The sequence below is a fragment of the Danio rerio genome, chromosome 23 (assembly GCF_049306965.1).
Source record: "Danio rerio strain Tuebingen ecotype United States chromosome 23, GRCz12tu, whole genome shotgun sequence".
NCBI classification, from domain to species: Eukaryota; Metazoa; Chordata; class Actinopteri; order Cypriniformes; family Danionidae; genus Danio; species Danio rerio.
Genome location: NC_133198.1, coordinates 44,647,246 through 44,665,329, shown reverse-complemented (window position 1 = coordinate 44,665,329; position 18,084 = coordinate 44,647,246). Strand labels below are relative to the sequence as shown.

The 18,084-nt window shown below is 38.8% G+C and overlaps 1 protein-coding gene across 4 annotated transcripts in view; it reads left to right on the top strand.

Moving 5' to 3' along the window:
- Positions 1-18,084, top strand: part of scube3 (signal peptide, CUB domain, EGF-like 3) — a 315,447-nt gene that overhangs the window by 294,398 nt on the left and 2,965 nt on the right. For all 4 annotated transcript variants that reach the window (XM_073937886.1, XM_073937885.1, XM_021469709.3 and 1 more), the window contains 6 exon segments: positions 6,812-6,973; positions 7,646-7,813; positions 11,686-11,847; positions 12,377-12,574; positions 15,681-15,833; positions 15,921-16,000. In XM_073937886.1, the coding sequence (XP_073793987.1) occupies positions 6,812-6,973; positions 7,646-7,813; positions 11,686-11,847; positions 12,377-12,574; positions 15,681-15,833; positions 15,921-16,000 (923 nt within the window).

Sequence of the window (18,084 nt, the reverse complement as noted above, 5' to 3'; positions counted from 1 at the left end):
GTTAGTCTAAACATTTTTCTAATAAAAATAAATACACAAAAGTAATAAAAATAAATTACTTTTTTCCTACACGAGATAGTTCTGGAGATAATATTACAGGTGCAGTATGTGATCTTCCACAATGCTAACAGCTTAGCATAAATCTCTGAATCACAGTCCCTCCCCTGCCGTCTAGAGCTACGCCTCCTCAAACACGAGCACCGCAAAAGAACCCTCTCTCATGCGTTAAAAGCGACTAGTGCTTGTCCGGCGGCGTGCAAGCCAAACTGACATGCTATTTCAGAGCAAATATTTAGAGTTGCATGGTAAAAAATATAGGGAGAGACTAGGCGGAATAGCAGTATTTACTTGTGTTTTGTTGTTAAACTAATTAAAATCTACATTATCGATGCCGTAAAAGGTCCCTTATGAAACTGAAAATAGTCTTATCAATCTTTCATCAGAAGATTTTAGTGGCTGAACAACACTTCTGTGCAGATATAACCCATTTGTAACAACAACAACATGTAACGTTACATCAGCTTTGCGTGAAGCTAAAACAGTTTTAAAACAGAACATGACCTGTCTAAGAGAAATCCTTAAGACATGGTGTCATCCTTTCTCCAGCGTGCTAAGATATCTCCAATATTGATTCAGGTTTTTAAAAAGTTTTGATTCAGCATTTTTTTACCGATCGTGCGTGCGCGTGCTCTCTCTTGTGAACGCAGGGCGGTCGGCGCAGCTGCGTACAAAAGGCTGCGCAGTTGTTCAAATCTGCATTTGCTGACAGACAGATTTGGCTACTTATCTGAACTATGAGAGATGTCAGTCCGACTCTATTTAATTGGATGAACATTTTTCAGTTTTATGCCTTGCCCAAAATATAAAAATACAAATAAATACATTTAGATCATTTACTTTAATCATTACTGTTAGACGGTGGAGAGACTTTCAACCAGCACAACAAAAAATGCTTCTGAAGACAATCACCTACTGCACCTTTAATATGATAATAGTAATAATCCTGAACCACTGGGGTGACAGTTGGCCCACTGGTTGGCCCACTATTTTTATCGTCACATGATCTCTTATACACAAAATCACATGACATTTTTTTAAATGCGCACTTTTTGGTAAAAGAGTTTCCATCGTAGTTTCTTTTAAGAGTTCACACTTAGATAATGCTTGACGATGTTAGCAGGTTTGGCATGCTGTCCAAGGAGAGAACCCTGAGCTCAGAGATAGATGAGCCCAATGAGCATTAAGAGGGATACGAGATCAGGTAGGTCTCTCTGATTTGTTTGGCAAATACCTTGATAATAAGACAGCTCAATAAGAATAGACTGCCAACCACACCAGTGCGTACGCATTAAGAGCTTGTGACTGTTAGTAATATTTAATTCTGTTGTGTCACATGTCGTTAGACTGTGGGAGGAAACCCGGGAAAAACCCATGCTAACACAGGGAGAACATGTAAACTCGGCACAGAAAATGCAGACTCGCTCATCTAGGACTTGAATTGGCGACTTTCTTGATGTGAGGCAGCACTGCTAGCCACTGAGCCATTGTGTCGACCAATCCTAGAATTGAGGAGGAAGGAGAAGGGATGGATGGTTCCAAAACGAAGATAGGGAATGAAGATAGGCTGGATATTTATGTTAAATTCAGAATAATCTTATTGGTTAGCTAATGATTAGCGATAGGGACCAGCTGCGATCAATCATATCACGTGCTCCTTTCGAAATTAGTTTGTGAAACTTCACTCATGCACATTTTCAAAACTTATGTGCATCTTGGCGTTTTCATCAAGCGTTTTTATGCGACATTCCAAAATGGACATAAATATAGGTGCATGGAAACGTTGCTAGTGAGTGTATGGACCCTAGAGATTTCATATAGGAAGGCTGTATTCGAAACGGCCCCCTATACCCTTATGTGTTTTTGAAGAATGTTGGGAAAAAAGCAGCCAGGAACCAAGAAATCAATGGTTGCTTTTTTCCAGAATCATAACAGAAGAAAGAAACAGATTTTAGACAAATGACCATAGGTGATGACAAAATTATAATTTTCTTTTTTTCTTTTTTTTTGGGGGGGCCTAGGTTTATATAGTTATAACAATCCTCATTGTTTTGTTAAACTCTACTTATTTTCTGAAACTATACTAATTTGAAATGAAACCATAGTCAAAGTAAGAAAGGCACAGAGCTCATGGTTTCTGCTTTGTCTTTGCTGCCCTCTGCTGGCGTCTCTCCTTAATCAATGTTTGGAGATCATAGTTATCTTAAAATATATTTCGTCCAGCAAACTGACCTACAACATATGATGAACTGTTGTCAAACGATTTGACTTTGATTTAGATTTTTTTTATGCAAAATTTGTCAAAAAATAAATTAGTGGGTGTTTTATGTTCTTTTACATTTGCAAAATGACAGAAACAAAACTTTAGCAAATTAATTAATTATTGCAGTACAATTATTGCTTTTCAAATGACAAAATTACTATTTTACAAAGATTGCGTTGACTACATTGTCTTTACAGTTGGATTTTAAAGACTTTTAAAGTAATTGTGTAAATACTGCAACAACAAAAAAAGCTATTGAAGTAAAAACTAACAAAGGCAAAGTTTTCCTTTTGCATTAAATTTATTCTTCACCCACAAATATTGATTTTGTCATTTAATCATTTCACAGACAGAAAGTTCCTTTCTTCTGTTGAATGGTTAAAATCATTTGATGAATTGGAAATCAGCAGCCAATGACTCCCATTGTATTTTCTTTTCCTAGTAAGGATAAATTAAAGTTTTAAACCACTTGAGGGTGAATAAATAAAAAAAAATTGAGGTGAACTATCCCTTTAAGAGTGGCAGTGCATTCCACCCAGAAGGGCACATGATTATGCCCTAAACCAGGGATCACCAAACTTGTTCCTGGAGTTCCAATGTCCTGCAGATTTTAGCTCCAACCCTAATCAAATACAGCTGAACAAGCTAATCAAGGTCTTGTTAGGTATACTTGAAACACCCTGGCAGGTGTGTTGAGGCAAGTTGGAGCTAAACCCTGCAGGGCACCAGACCTCCAGGAACAAGATTGGTGACCCTGCCCTAAAACAGGGGATCTAAAAATTTTCAGCCCGCGACCCCCAAACTTACTATGCCAGTGACTCATGACCCCCAATATCTTCTGAGGTGGTTATAAATATATAAACCTTACACACCGGCGCACATATACCAATACACCCAAGTCTATTCATCATTTAATTTTGAAGAATGCCACTCGGAGACCATCCTTCGTGTTCAGTTGTGGCCTGTATTTTTGTTTAATGTACATGAGAGCCATAAAGATGTCAAAGTTTAACCTGGTGCCTTAAAATCAATCTGCTGTGTCTTTAATATTACATAATCACCCCAGGGGTCGCAAAAAATGGAAAAGCTGATGGCTTTTTATTTGCATGTTGTTTTTTAAATGTAACTACTATTTTTTGTATACTATTTTTTTTTCCTTTTGTAGGTTATGGATAAAATATGGCAATTCTAATAGCTTAATAAAATGCATTTTATTTTTGGAAATCCCCAAGCGACCCCCCTTCATTGTCTCATGACCTCCACTTTGAGAACCACTGCCCTAAACCATAGGTCTCAAACTAATTCCTAGAGGGCCGCAGCTCTGCAATTTTGCTTCAACCCTAATCGAATACAGCTGATCCAACTAATCAAGGTGTTTAAGACTACTAGACATGACTAGATTAGCTGTATTCGACTAGGGTTGGAGCAAAACTGTGCAGAGGTACGGCCCTCCAGGAATTGAGTTTAAGACTTATGCCCTAAATCTTTTACTCCTAATCCCTTTTAAAGGTTTACACTCTGGAGCAGGGGTGCTCAACCCTGTTCCTAGAGATCTACCTTCCTACAGAGTTCAGTTCCTACCATGATCAAACACACCTAAGCCAATTAATAAGGACCTTAACAGTACTTGATAATTACAGGCAGGTGTGTTTGTTATGTGTTGCAACTGAAATCATGCAGAGAGGTAGATCTCCAGGAACAGGGTTGAGCACCCCTGCTCTGTAGTAAAGGGATTAGGGCATAGAAATTACCCCTCCTGAATTTAACACCAAACAACTTGCCTGCGCAAAGGATCATGGGTACCTGAAGTATCCTTCATTTCTGGTAAACCCTTTCTAAGTGGTCAGCTTTGAGCACTTTAGTTTGGAATAGAGCCGGACAATATGAAATAAATCTCATATCACGATATAGTTCCATTCCAGGAAATTCAACCAATAAGTGAAGTTTCATAAACTAATTTCGAGAGGAGCACGTGATATGATTGTGCACCGCTGGCCACTCATCCGTAATCAGTAATAATCCAATCAGAATGATCCTAGCTTAGTATAAATGGATCACTTTCTCCCCATTGCACTATCTTCATTTTGGAAGAATCCCCCCTTCCACCCCATCTCCTCCTTTTTCTCCCCTTCTAAAGGGGGAGCGATCGAGACCTACCTGATCTCGGTTCTCCTGATATGCTTCTAGACCGGGCGGGAGCCCTGGGCTCAAATATCTCCGAGCTCAGGGTTCTCTCCCGGGACAGCATGCCAAACCTGCTATAAGTGCCAAGCATATCTAAGTGGGAACTCTTGAAATAGTTTATACTGTAGTGTTGTCATGATACTGCAATTTCTAACATCAATACGATATACCTTGAAAATATTGATATTCGATACCATTTATGATACTGTGAGGAAAAACCCTCAAATAACTTTCTCATGATGCTGTTATTCATGCTCCTGTCTGCATCTCCATAACTCTGTGTAATATTGCACTCATATTAATTATGAAAAAGTATAACCATAAACAATGTATCTTGTGACACCACAAATAAGCAAATATGAAACAATGGGCTATACTTTGACAATCCAGGTGCAAAGTCTAAAGCAGAGGGCGCAAAGCATTAAGGGCGTGTCAGAATCCACTTTTGTTATTTTAAGGACAAAAAAATCCGCTTTGCACCGTGGCGCATGGTCTAAAAGGCTTGAGCTTACTCTCTTAATTATTTATAGGTGTGTTTGAAGAAGAAACAAATCAAAGTCTCATCTCCCTTTCCCTTTAAGAGAAAGTTGCATCGCGTCATGGCGCATTTGCTATTTACATTGCGGACTTTGTAAGTGGAAAAACCGAGCTTTCTTTACTAGCGAGAAAACAGTTACTCAGAGCATCTGCAGCGCGAGAAAGAGCCTCCTCATTCTTTACTTTCACTTTCATAGATAAGGAAACGTGTTTTGCGCACAGACATCCATTAGCTTATACATAATTAATTTTGTTTAAGCGCAAAGATTTGTTTCAAAACCATTTCTAAATTCAGTTCTAATTTCCAGCAAACGAATAAATGAACAATAATAATAAAGTGTGGTCAAACAACTGAGTTATATCCAAATACACATGCTGTGCCCCATGTCTAAAACCTGACAGGTGGACAAATCTAAGCTTGTTTTTAATAAAATAAATATAAATATGCATATAATAAATAATACTACAACTAATAATAACATTATACAAAAGCAACTTGTCATTAATGAACTGAAAAAGCCCCCCGAGATGAAGAAGGCATGAAGGCAGTGGTTTTTATATTTATGTAGAGAATAATAATTTTGTAATGTTTTATTACTTAAATTTTTTTTTTCATTTGTAAGATATTTGTGTATTGCTGTAAATCCTGCGTGTTTTAAGAAATGTTTAAGCGGGGTGAACGACTAGTTCCTTAAAATAGCAATGTGCCAGCAATGCACCTTGAAGCCTGGTTTATACTTCTGCGTCAAGTGACCGGCGTAACCAACGACGCATGCAACGTGCGTAGCTGTGCATTCATACTTCTGCGCGCTGTCTCTGCTGGTCTGCATTAACACTTCCGAAACGCTAGTTGGCAGTGAGGTGTTAATGTTCTCTGTGTCGAGTTGATGTTTTGTTTTTTCTGAACGCTTCCTGAATGTACAAGTGGTTTAAACTAGCTTATTTTGAGGCAGGAACCGGCGGACGTGCAACAACTTTAACTATAAGGTAAACACAAAACAAAACTTTCCATCCGGAGCTCCTTCACAGGACACCACACTTGTAAACAATCGCTCCATTGGGCTCGCGCCACTCATGTGGCTCTTGGTCCCACCCAGACTCGTCAGCGCAACCAAGCCGACCAATCACAGAGCTTGCGCTTCGCGTCGTTGCGAAATGTTCTTACATTTTTTAAGAGGTGCACGTCGCCAACGGCCACGGCGTAGGGCTATGCGTCAATGCGCAGCATATGCGTGCGCTTGACGCAGAAGTATAAATCAGCCGTAACACCTCCTTTTTTAGACCAGAACGCCTAATGGTGCACATATGAGCGCAAATGCATTTGCTTTTTTATTTTAGCGTGGTGCAAAACGTCAAACTGAATTTTGCAAACTAGCACACAACAATTGCGTTGCGCCTTGCACCGCCTTGAGCCGGGATTATGATTGGACCCAATAGACTTTTTGTCACTCCAAAAATGACTTTTGCTGCTTGTTAAAACTACTTATTTAAAGTGAGGTAGGGATAACTTAATTGTTTATGTTCAATCCACTTTAAATGGTAAACATGATCAAGTTTACTTAACCGATTTGTGAAGGGACACTATGTTGGAACTGTCTGAAACCCAGCACTTTTTTGCTTGGCCTTATTTTGAAACGGCGCCTCTGTATGATGGCTGTGATTGTATTTTCACTCCAAAGTGCCCTTGAGAGGGCGATATGTCCTGTTTGGAAAGCTTCATGTGTCTGTGGTTTCCTTCACTGCTTCCCTCTGCTGGCTACTCTTTCTCAGTCAGATGTTTGCCTGGCTCATATTACCATGGGGAGCAGGAGCGATGCATCCAGTGCCCACCGGGAACCTTCCAGGAGCGGGAAGGTCAGCTTGCCTGCGATCTGTGTCCTGGAGGAGACCGGCATGGCCCACAAGGAGCCCGCAACATCACGTCATGTGCAGGTAATACGCATGTCCTTCTCCAGGGTTTATATAAAAACAGCATTTAAGAACAAAAGCATATATGTTCAATGGGGGAAATTAGTATTAAACATGTCATCCTTTTTCTCCGAAAACATATTTCTAATGGTGCTGTTGACTTGAAATTTCCCCCTGGTGTTGGTAACAAGCAAAGAAATCCATATATGCCCAGAAAACAAGTTTATTTAGTTTACAATTGAAGTTATGAGTAATAAAATGAAATGACAGAGGGAAAAGCATTGTAAGAAAGGCAGTGAAAGCCCAGGCAGCAGCTGAAATCTTTCAGTAGTACTTCAGCAACCCTCTGCCCTTCCTCAGTGTAAATGAATATTAGCTCCTTCAGTCCAACATCTACATTAGCATGGTAATGAAGATGAAACCACAGTGGGCATTTTAGCAAGACAATTACTCAAAACACTGCCAGTGAGACTCTCAGATGCTTTCAGAGAAAGAAAATCAAGCTGTGGAATGGCCCAGCCCATCACCTGACTTCAACCCGATAGATCAGATTTGATAGACAAGACGCACACAACCATCAAGATTTTTAAACTCTGTTAAAGTCAAATACTCTAAACATTTGTTTTACAGTTTTCATTTGTATTGGTGATTTTGGTAAAGGAGATGAAGCTAAGGGTGATTTCGGACTGTTTACAGGTCAGTGTCCACCAGGGCATTTCTCCAGCGACGGGTTCAAGCCCTGTCAGCCGTGTCCATTGGGAAAATACCAGCCAGATCCAGGACGGACCCTCTGTTTCTCCTGTGGAGGTGGACTCAGTACTAAAAGAGAGGGCGCCAGTTCATTCAATGACTGCGAGGTCAAAGGTCAGGCTTTTTGCCTTCGGTGCACATTTACAAGCAAAAAATGACCATAAATAGGCAAAAAAAAAAAAAAAATTCTGTATATCAGATGTAAAATGTATAATTAATACAAAATAATAAATGAAAATAATTATATAATGTATTCAGATTAATTACATTATTATTATTTATAAGTTTTTATTTGGCAGCTAGCTGAAGTATTTCAGTTTTATTTTATTTAGTGTTTGCTGTTTATGTTGGGGTAGTATTATATTTCAAATAGCTAAACTAATTTATGGTTGTAGATTTAGTTAACTGTCATAACTTAACATAAGATTATGGGCTCTATATTGACGATCCATGCGCAAAGTGCAAAGCGCAGGGTGCCAACGCATTCAGGGCATGTCAGAATCCACTTTTGCTAATTTAAAGAGCCCATATTATACATGAAATAGGGTCATATCTTGGTTGTAAGGGTCTCCAACAACAGTCTAATATGCATGCAAGGTCAAAAAACACTTTCATGGTCTTATAATCTGCATTTATTTTTACCTAATTATCCCAGCGACTCCTGTATGAATCGTTCAGTGATTCATTTGTTCCCAAACCCCTCCTTAGCGCGAAGCTAATCTGCGCTGATTGGACCGATGACAGTCTGTCGCGATTGGTCGACTGCCTTCAGTCAGAGAGTGAAATGGCCAATAGCTAATCAGCAATTTAAAAAGTAATTACAGTTCATACACGCTAGATAGTGTAGGCGTGGATTTTAGCTGCCACACACACACAAACACCTCCGGACGAGAACGCTCCCGCTTCCGCCCGCACCCGCCAGGTTTTAGCCTTAGAACCCGCCCCGTATTCTGCCCGCCGCGCCCGATCCCGCTAAAGAGCGGGGGAGAACAAAACCGAAAATCTGTATAAACACACACACAGCACCAAGCATAAAGCTCTCGCTCGCGCTCTCTCTCTCTCTCTCTCTCTCTCTCTCTCTCATACGCGCGCGTGCGCACTAACACACAAGCACCAAGCAGACACATCTTTCTCTTTCTCAGGCAGCCCGCTCCCGTCCCAAATCAAACCCGTTACCGACCGCTCCGGCGATTTATTCGGAAATTTATTCCCGCGCCGCAGAAATCTGGCGCGGGGACAGCCGCGGGTATGCACACCTCTAACGTTACCACGGAGCTCCATAAACAAAGCAGCACGCGTCGCGTTTTTAACGTGACTTTGCACGCGATAAGAGAATATAGCCAGTTAACCTGATACAGTACACTCGGTTACAAGTAACAAATCACAACTAAATACATTTGCAAGCTAGAGTCAACGAGGCAACAACTTTAACCGCACGTACTTACACTTGAGAAATGGAAGAAACCCATCCTGATGTCCATCAGTAAGTTACTGATCCTTCCTTTAACAAACGCAGATGAAGTATTCTTTGTAGCATGTAGCTTCCAGAAGTTTCCAGTAGTTTCCAACTGCTTGGCTATAATGCTGAGGTTTCATCTTTGGGTAGAGACTCAATATATCCATCTGCAATGTGACTTCAATCGACCGGCATGTTTGTGTGCGTGTGTTTGTGGGTGTGTGTGTGTGTGTGTGTCTGGGTTACTGCGTCAGAGGGCGGGGCCTCAGGTTTGAAATCTCCCGGGTTTGCGCGTGCACGTGAAAAACTTTGTTTCGTTCGTACGTCATGGCGAAACACCTAATGAGTCGGTATCAAGGCGACTCGTTTGAAGCACTATGAATCGACTCTTTTATAGATGAATCAACAGTTTTAAACACTGTATTCTTACAGATTTAAGCCTTAGCTGGATACTTCACTTCACTTAGAGCTGTGTTACACACTACATGGAGGGGAATTTTCAAAAACCCATAATATGGGCTCTTTAAGGACGGAAAAATCCGCTAAAAGGGTTGAGATTATTCTCTTAATGAGTTATAGGTGTGTTTTGAGAATAAACCAATCAGAGTCTCATCTCCCTTTCCCTTTAAGAGCCGGCTGCGTCGCGCCATAAGCGCATTCGCTATTTACATGACTGACTTTGTTTGATTTAGTTTGTTAAGCACAGAGATTTGTTTCAAAACTATTTCTAAATTCAGTTCTAATTTCCAGCAAACGAATAAATGAACAATAATAATGAAGTGTGGTCAAAAAACTGAGTTATATCCAAACACACATGCTGTGCCCCATATGTCTAAAACCTGACAGGTGGACAAATCTAGGCTTGTTTTCAATAAAACAAATATAAATATGGATATAATAAATAATACTGCTAATAATGTTAACATTATACAAAAGCAAATTGCCAGGAATAAACTGAAAAAGCCCCCCGAGATGATGAAGACAGTGGTTTTTTAATTTATGTAGGCTAGAAAATAATATGTTTTGTAATATTTTAATCCTTTATATTTATATCCTATATATATTCTTGTTATATCCTATATATATATCCTTAATATCCAATTCTTTTTCATATGTAAAGATATTTGCGTATTGCTCTACATCTTGTGTGTATTAAGCAGTGTGTAAGCGAGGCGCACAACTAACGCACTCTGCGTTAGACAATAGACCGGCTTTGTTCTGGTCTATTGAAAAATCTATTATAGATTCTCAAAATAGCAACGCGCCAGCAGTGCGCCTTAGAACGCCTTCCTTTTTAGACCAGAACGCCTATGGGCGCACATATGAGCGCAAATGCATTTGCTATTCAAACAGCGTGGTGCAAAACGTCAAAACGACTCTTGCACCCAGCTAAAACTAGCAAACAACAATTGCCTCGTGCCTTGCCCCACATTGCGCCAGGTTTATGATAGGGCCCTATGTGTTGGTGTTAGGTAAGAGACATAATTTTGTTTTTGTGTTACATTAAAAAAAAAAAATTGACCTACAAAGCCATTTAAATATCCTTATAAATATATGTTCTATATTATATTTAGTAATATATTTAAATGTATTTTAATTTGGTGAATTTTATTTTAAATAACTAGTCGTGTGATTTCTGATTTTGTTAACTATGATAACTTTACATAAAGTAAACTGTCTGTTTAGCATGTTTATGTATATATTTTAAAAGAAATATTTTTGTTTTACGTTTATCAGGCATAAAATGTAGGCATTATGACTCCCAAAACCATTTAAAATATGTAATAGTGTTTTCCTCAAATGTACTACACCGTAAAACCGAAAAAGTTAATGTAGCTTAAACCATTTGAGGAAACCGATAGCAACAAACCATTTAAGCTCAAAACAAATCCTAATGAGTACTGTGAACTTAATCCATTTGAGTAAACAAAGCAATTTGACCACGGTAAAACCAAATAAATGAAGAGAACTCTTAAACCCAATAAGTTAAGTCATCTCAAATGGTTTGTGGCAATCGGTTTCCTCAAACGGTTAAAAACCTAATCTCTACAAGTACTGTGAACTTACTCCATTTAAGTTGAAGTAATGAGGTATTTCATGAACTCATTACCTTCAACACTCAGTTCAAAACTCTTTTCAAATGAGTAGAATTAACTAAATTTTGAGTTAACTACACTCGTTTCATTTGATAAAGTTTTACAGTGTAATATTTTATTTAGAACTATTTAGCTTTTTTGTTTAGTTTTTTATTTTATTTTAAATGGTTAATGTGTTTTATGGATTTAAATTTAGTTAGTTAATGAAAACTTTACACATTAATTTTGTGCATCTTTTCATGTACATTTTAAGATAAAAATTGTTTATATATAAAATAAACATCGGAATGCTTCACGCACAAAACCATTTAAAAATACATAAAACATTATCCTCAGTTTTATTTCCATTGCTCTATATAGGAAATGTACCAATTAAGCATTTAATTAGCTAAAACTAGACTACTGTCTATGTGTGTGTGTGTGTGTGTGTATAGTGTTGTGTTCTCCAGGTCATTATTATAACACATCAGTTCATCGGTGTATCCGCTGTCCTCATGGAACCTACCAGGCTGAATTCAGACAGAACTACTGCATTTCCTGTCCTGGAAACACCACCACAGACTTTGACGGAGCCATCAGTGTGTCTCAGTGCAAGAGTGAGTCCCTTCATCCAGTTCTCTAACACTCTGGAAAACTAGAAATCAAAACCAGAACAACAAATAGCTTTCTCAAGGAAAGTCTGTTCAGCAATAGCTTTTGAAGGACAAACATCTATTTGGGCTTCCTAACTTAACAAAAAGAAGGTCATGTTAAATTAGGAAGGACTGTCCTAATGCATTGGCCCCAATCCTCCCCATCATCTTCTTTGATGGGATGGCGGGCAAAATCAAAGGTTACCACGGGCTAACTTTGACCAGAGGGCTCTAGTATGGGCATCTTTGTGCTAGAAGCTCAAATAGATGAGGTGAATGTCTATTTCAGATGTTGGTTTTCTTTCTACTAATCTGAAACATTCTGAAAATCCAAACGGCCCTAATAAACGGCCCAAAAATGAGCTGCTCAAAAACAAGTGTTTTGCCTTTAGTGTCTGGCCTTCTTATGAATGAAATGTTTTCCATGTCCTGAAATATTCTTACTAAACGTTGGACTGTTATTGTGTCTTGTTTGTTGGGTTTTTGTGTTCAGATCGCGAATGCGGGGGTGAAATCGGCGAGTTCATTGGATACATCGAGTCACCCAACTATCCCGGAAACTACCCAGCCAATGTGGAGTGTGTGTGGACCATCAACCCTCCACACAAACGCAAGATTCTGATTGTGGTTCCTGAGATCTTCCTCCCGTCTGAGGATGAGTGTGGAGATGTGCTGGTCATGAGGAAGAACTGTACGTCTTTCTGTTTTTCCACAGTTTACCATTATCGACCTCCACTTTTACCATTTTACCATTATAAACAGTCCTCACTTACTTTGGAAGCAGTGTTGATATTTTTAAGTCTATTCTTTTTGTATAAATAGAAATTAGTAAAATAGTAAAAAGTTTACATGAATTTACTCTCGGATCTTTTAAGATATACAGTTGAAGTCAAAATTATTCGCTCTCCTGTGAGTTTTTTTTTTCTTTTTCGAATATATTTCCCAAATAATGTTTGACAGAGCAAGGACATTTTCACAGTATTTTCTATAATATTTTTACTTCTAAAGAAAGTCTAATGCTGCGTTCACACCAGACGTGGAACGCGCATCAAGCACCAGTGATTTACATGTTAAGTCAATGCAAACGCGCAAATGGCGCAGCGCGAACGATGCAAATTGCGCGAATGGCATGGTGCGAATGTCGCGATACATGCGAAGGGCGCAACGCGAATTGAGCGTTTGATGCATTTAACGCGCGTTTCGCACGAATCGCATTCGAAAATCTGAACTTAAGCGGACATTCTCGCGGTGTTAACCAATCAGGAGCTTGCTCTTGTGGGGGCGCTATTGTGACATATCGCCTGTTGTCGGTGTTCCAGGGGAAAAGTTCATCAGTTCATCAAACTGGGCTTGGCTCAGTCAGAAGCACCGCTGAAAGCCTCCGTCATCCAGGTTCAGTTTCTGGAGGAGTTTATGAGCTCACAGAGCTGGATGCACCTCTAAAGGAAACTAGTAGACTCAGACACGACCCTAAATGTACCGACGCTGTTTTTCAGTCTTCATAAAGCACATAAACACTGTTATTTTCTTCATATAATAACAAGCTATAAGCTAGAGTCACCGGGCAGACAGAAGCCCTGCCCATCACGCGAATCCGCGTCTGTTCTGAAGTGAATTTGACGCGCGAATGAAGTGATTAACCTCAAATGTTCACGCGGCTATTTACGCGCAAATATCGCGATTTATCTGCGCGTTTTGTGTCTGGTTTGAACACAGCATTATTGGTTTAATTTCGTCTAGAATAAAATCAGTTTTAAATTTTTTAAAACCATTTTAGGGTCAATATTTTTAACCTCCTTAAGCTTTTTTTTATTGTCTACAGAACACAACATCATTATACAATGACTTGCCTAATTACCCTAACCTGCCTAATTAACCTAATTAAGCCTTTAAATGTCACTTTAACTGAATACTAGTATCCTGAAAAATATTTCTAGTAAAATCTTATTTATTGTCATCATGACAAAGATAAAAGAAATCAGTGATTAGAAATGAGTGATAGAAACTATTATGTTTAGAAATGTGTTGAAAAAATCTGCTCTCGGTTAAGTGAAGTTTATATATAAACTAATTTTAAGAAGATCATGTGCTTATGATTGTTCACGGCTAGTCCCTCATTAGCTACGCTTATTCACCAATCAGATGATTCCTAACTCACTATAAATAAACAGAGTTTCTTATCTCAGTATCTTCATTTTGAAGAATGACCCCCACCCACACCTACTCCCCCTCATGCGGGCCAGTGATTTTCACTGTTGCCTCACAGCAAGAATGCATCTGGTTAAAGTCTTTACTAAACCAGTTTACATTTCCATGCGCGGCGTTTGCTCTTTTTCACTAGCCACTAGCCAGAAATAAGAGGGGGGAGTTCTCGAGATCTACCTGAGCTCAAACTCCCCTCTCGCCCTGCTAACAAGAGGGAGCCCAGGGTTTGAGGATCTTATAAGCTCAGGGCTCTCTCCCGGGACAGCATGGCAAACAAGCTTTATAGTTAATCATCAGCTAAGTGTGAACTCTTGAAACATAAATTGGGGAAAAATATAGGGGGGCTAATAATAAAAAGATAGGTGTGAAAAAATGTTAAAGATTATTTGCTGAAATCATGTCCTTGTTTATAAAATCGGAGTCAACTTTTAAGAGTTAAAACAAACAACGCAAAACAAAATTAACACCCATGACTCTTGATGATACGTTAAGGACAATCCAGGGCTCAACATTAAGGACTGCCCGATGGCCCGGGGCCAGCCTGTAAGATGCTCGGGACAGTAGACAGGATCGTTACTTGCCCGATCGGGCCACTGATGCCCTGTCACTAAAGTTTAACTTGCCTGTGACTATTTGTCAATCGCGTGCAAATACAGTCAGAATCGAGAAACTGTGTTTTTAAGACTTCAATAGCTACTTTCTCAGTACCTCTTATCTGATTGGATGTTGAGCACGTTATTTTTTTCCATAACAACCAATTCAGCGAAGAGACAGCAACATGGTGGCAACATCAAGAGATGATGGTAAAAGAAAACATTTGTTTCTAACGTCTTGCAAACATTTACATCTCGACTAAAAAAATTTAGAGATGTTTTGTACAGTTTGACGTCAGTTTGGCAGGTCAGTCATCTTTTGTTTTGCAACAAAATACTTGCACATTTTGCTACTTTTGTTTGCAAAACATTTTTAATTTTGCTCATTATACATGCATTTACATTTTTTTTAAATATATAAAATCTATATTTACAAACATTGACACTTTTTTTATTTGTGGCTAAGAAATAGCTAGTATTTTTATTTATTTATTTTTTTATTTTTGGGTGGGGCCAGTGAAAATATTGGCAGGGCAAGTAAAAATCTGATCAGGCCTGTTAAAAAAAAATCCTTAGCGTTGAACCCTGCAATCACATGTTGTAAAAATGCTCATGAATGTTTTGTTGTAATGCTGTTTAATTTTTAACACCTCAGTGTATCATTAGATGTCACAAGTATTAAAATTTTATTTAGCCTTTATGTATGTTTTGACTATCAAAGTGCCTGTTTAATTGTACATATTTTAAAAGCACATGGACTGGGAGACTTTATCAATTGCACTTATTCAATTTTCCCAATTTGAGGCTTGGTATTACGAATTAATTACTATTAATATTAAGAGCTAAAAGGCTCTTTTAAGGGTAACGTATTTAGAGCTGCGATCTAGCATGATCTTGCATGTAGGACCTTATTAGTAAGAAGTATTAAGTATCAGATGTCTGCTGTCTGTGTTAGTGGTGTGGTTTCTTTAGCTTCGGTTTTGCTGTTTCTCTACTCAGGGTCTGCAACCTCTATTACCACCTATGAGACGTGTCAGACATACGAGAGACCGATTGCATTTACAGCCCGATCGAGGCGCCTCTGGATCAACTTCAAATCCAATGATGTGAACAGCGCTCGTGGTTTCCAGATTCCATACGTCACTTATGATGGTGCGTCACGAGATCAGTCTTTACATGTGATCCTTGCTATTATTAGTGTTCGCTGTCTCTTAGATGCATATGTTTTGTCCTCTTTAGAAGACTATGAGCAGCTGGTTGAAGATATCGTAAGAGACGGACGGCTTTATGCCTCTGAAAACCATCAAGAAATACTCAAGGTCAGTGAAGACAAAACTCAGGTTTCTCACTTTAATATTTTTAAATTTTTAGTTATATATTACACTCACCGGCCACTTATTAGGTATACCATACTAGTACCAGGTTGGACCCCCTTTTGCATTTAGAACTGCCTTAATCCTTTGTGGCATAGATTCAACAAGGTACTGTAAATATTCCTCAGAGATTTTGGTCCATATTAACATGATAGCATCACGCAGTTGCTGCAGATTTGTCGGCTGCACATCCATGATGCAAATCTCCCGTTCCACCACATCTCAAAGGTGCTCTATTGGATTGAGCTCTGGTGACTGTGGAGGCCATTTGATTACAGTAAGCTCATTGTCATGTTCAAGAAACCAGTCTGAGATGATTCACGCTTTATGACATGGCGCGTTATCCTGCTGTAAGTAGCCATCGGAGGATGTGTACACAGTGGTCATAAAGAGGTAGGCTGTGGCGTTGATTTGATGCAAAATTGGTACTAATGAGCACAAAGTGTGCCAAGAAAATATCCCCCACAATATTACACCACCACCACCAGCCTGAACCATTGATACTAGGCAGAATGGATCCATTCTTTAATGTTGTTGACGCCAAATTCTGACCTGACCATCGGAATGTTGCAACAGAAATCAAGACTCATCAGACCAGTTTTTCCAATCTTCTATTGTCCAATTTTGGTGAGCTTGTGTATATTGTAGCTTCAGTTTCCTGTTCTTAGCTGACAGGAGTGGCACCCAGTGTGGTCTTCTGCTGCTGTAGCCCATCTGCCTCAAAGTTGGACATGTTGTATGTTCAGAGATGCTCTTCTGCAGACCTTGGTTGTAACGAGTCCTTATTTGAGTCACTGTTGCCTTTTTATCAGCTGGAACCAGTCTGGCCATTCTTCTCTGACCTCTGTAAATAACAAGGCATGTGCGCCCACAGAACTGTCACTCACTGGATATTTTCTCTTTTTCAGACCATTCTCTGTAAACTCTAGAGATGGTTGTGCGTGAAAATCCTAGTAGATCAGTAGTTTCTGAAATACTCAGACCAGCCCGACTGGCACCAACAACCATGCCACGTTCAAAGTCACTTAAATCACCTTTCTTCCCCATTTTGATGCTCGGTTTGAACTGCAGCAGATCGTCTTGACCATGTCTACATGCCTAAATGCATTGAGTTTCTGTGATCGGCTGATTAGAAATTTGTGTTATCGAGCAGTTGTACCTAATAAAGTGGCCGGTGAGTGTAAATATGTATATGCTAAAGACAAGCACCTTTTTATCAGCAGTTCACAAGAAGGCGCAAAAAAAAACAAAAAAAAAACCAGTGCATTTCATTTTACTACATTTTATATCAAAAAGCACTTAATCTGTGCACTTGGTATATTTCTAGGGTTTATCATATTATTTTTAGTCCTGCTTATTTTATTTCTTTAAAGTTGTTGTGTATATATAATTGCATATATATAATGGCATTTTAGTCATAAATACTAGCAAGGCTTGGCAACTTTTTTGCTCACCAGTTATTGCAGTTTTTCAAAGTTGCTGGCCATTTATCATTTTGACTGCTCAGTTTAATTGTTGTGAAATTGCACTTTAAATGATTAAAGTTGACTACTGCGTGCTAATATTTACATTTATATATTCAAATTGGTGCTTAAATTTGTGGATTTTTATCTTAAATGTGACAGATCTAATAGTCTTTGTTGATTTTTGGCCTCACATACAGAGAAGCACTACAAAGTTTGGAATAATTAAGAATTTTTTCAATGTTTAAACTAAATATTTTACTGCCCAAGTATGGATTTATATCATATAAAACAGTGTTTCTCAACCACATTCCTGGAGGAACACCAGCTCTGCACATTGTCCATGTCTCCTTATCCAAACACACCTGATTCAGATCATCAGCTGAAAAACCTGGGTGTGTTAAAGGAGACATCCAAAACATGCAGTGTTGGTGGCCCTCCAGGAACGTGGTTGAGAAACACTGATTTAAAATATGTTAAACAATAATATTGTGATATAATATTACAGTTTAAAATAACTGTTTTCTTTGTCAATGAGTTTGTGATTAATTTCTGAGAGACAAAGCT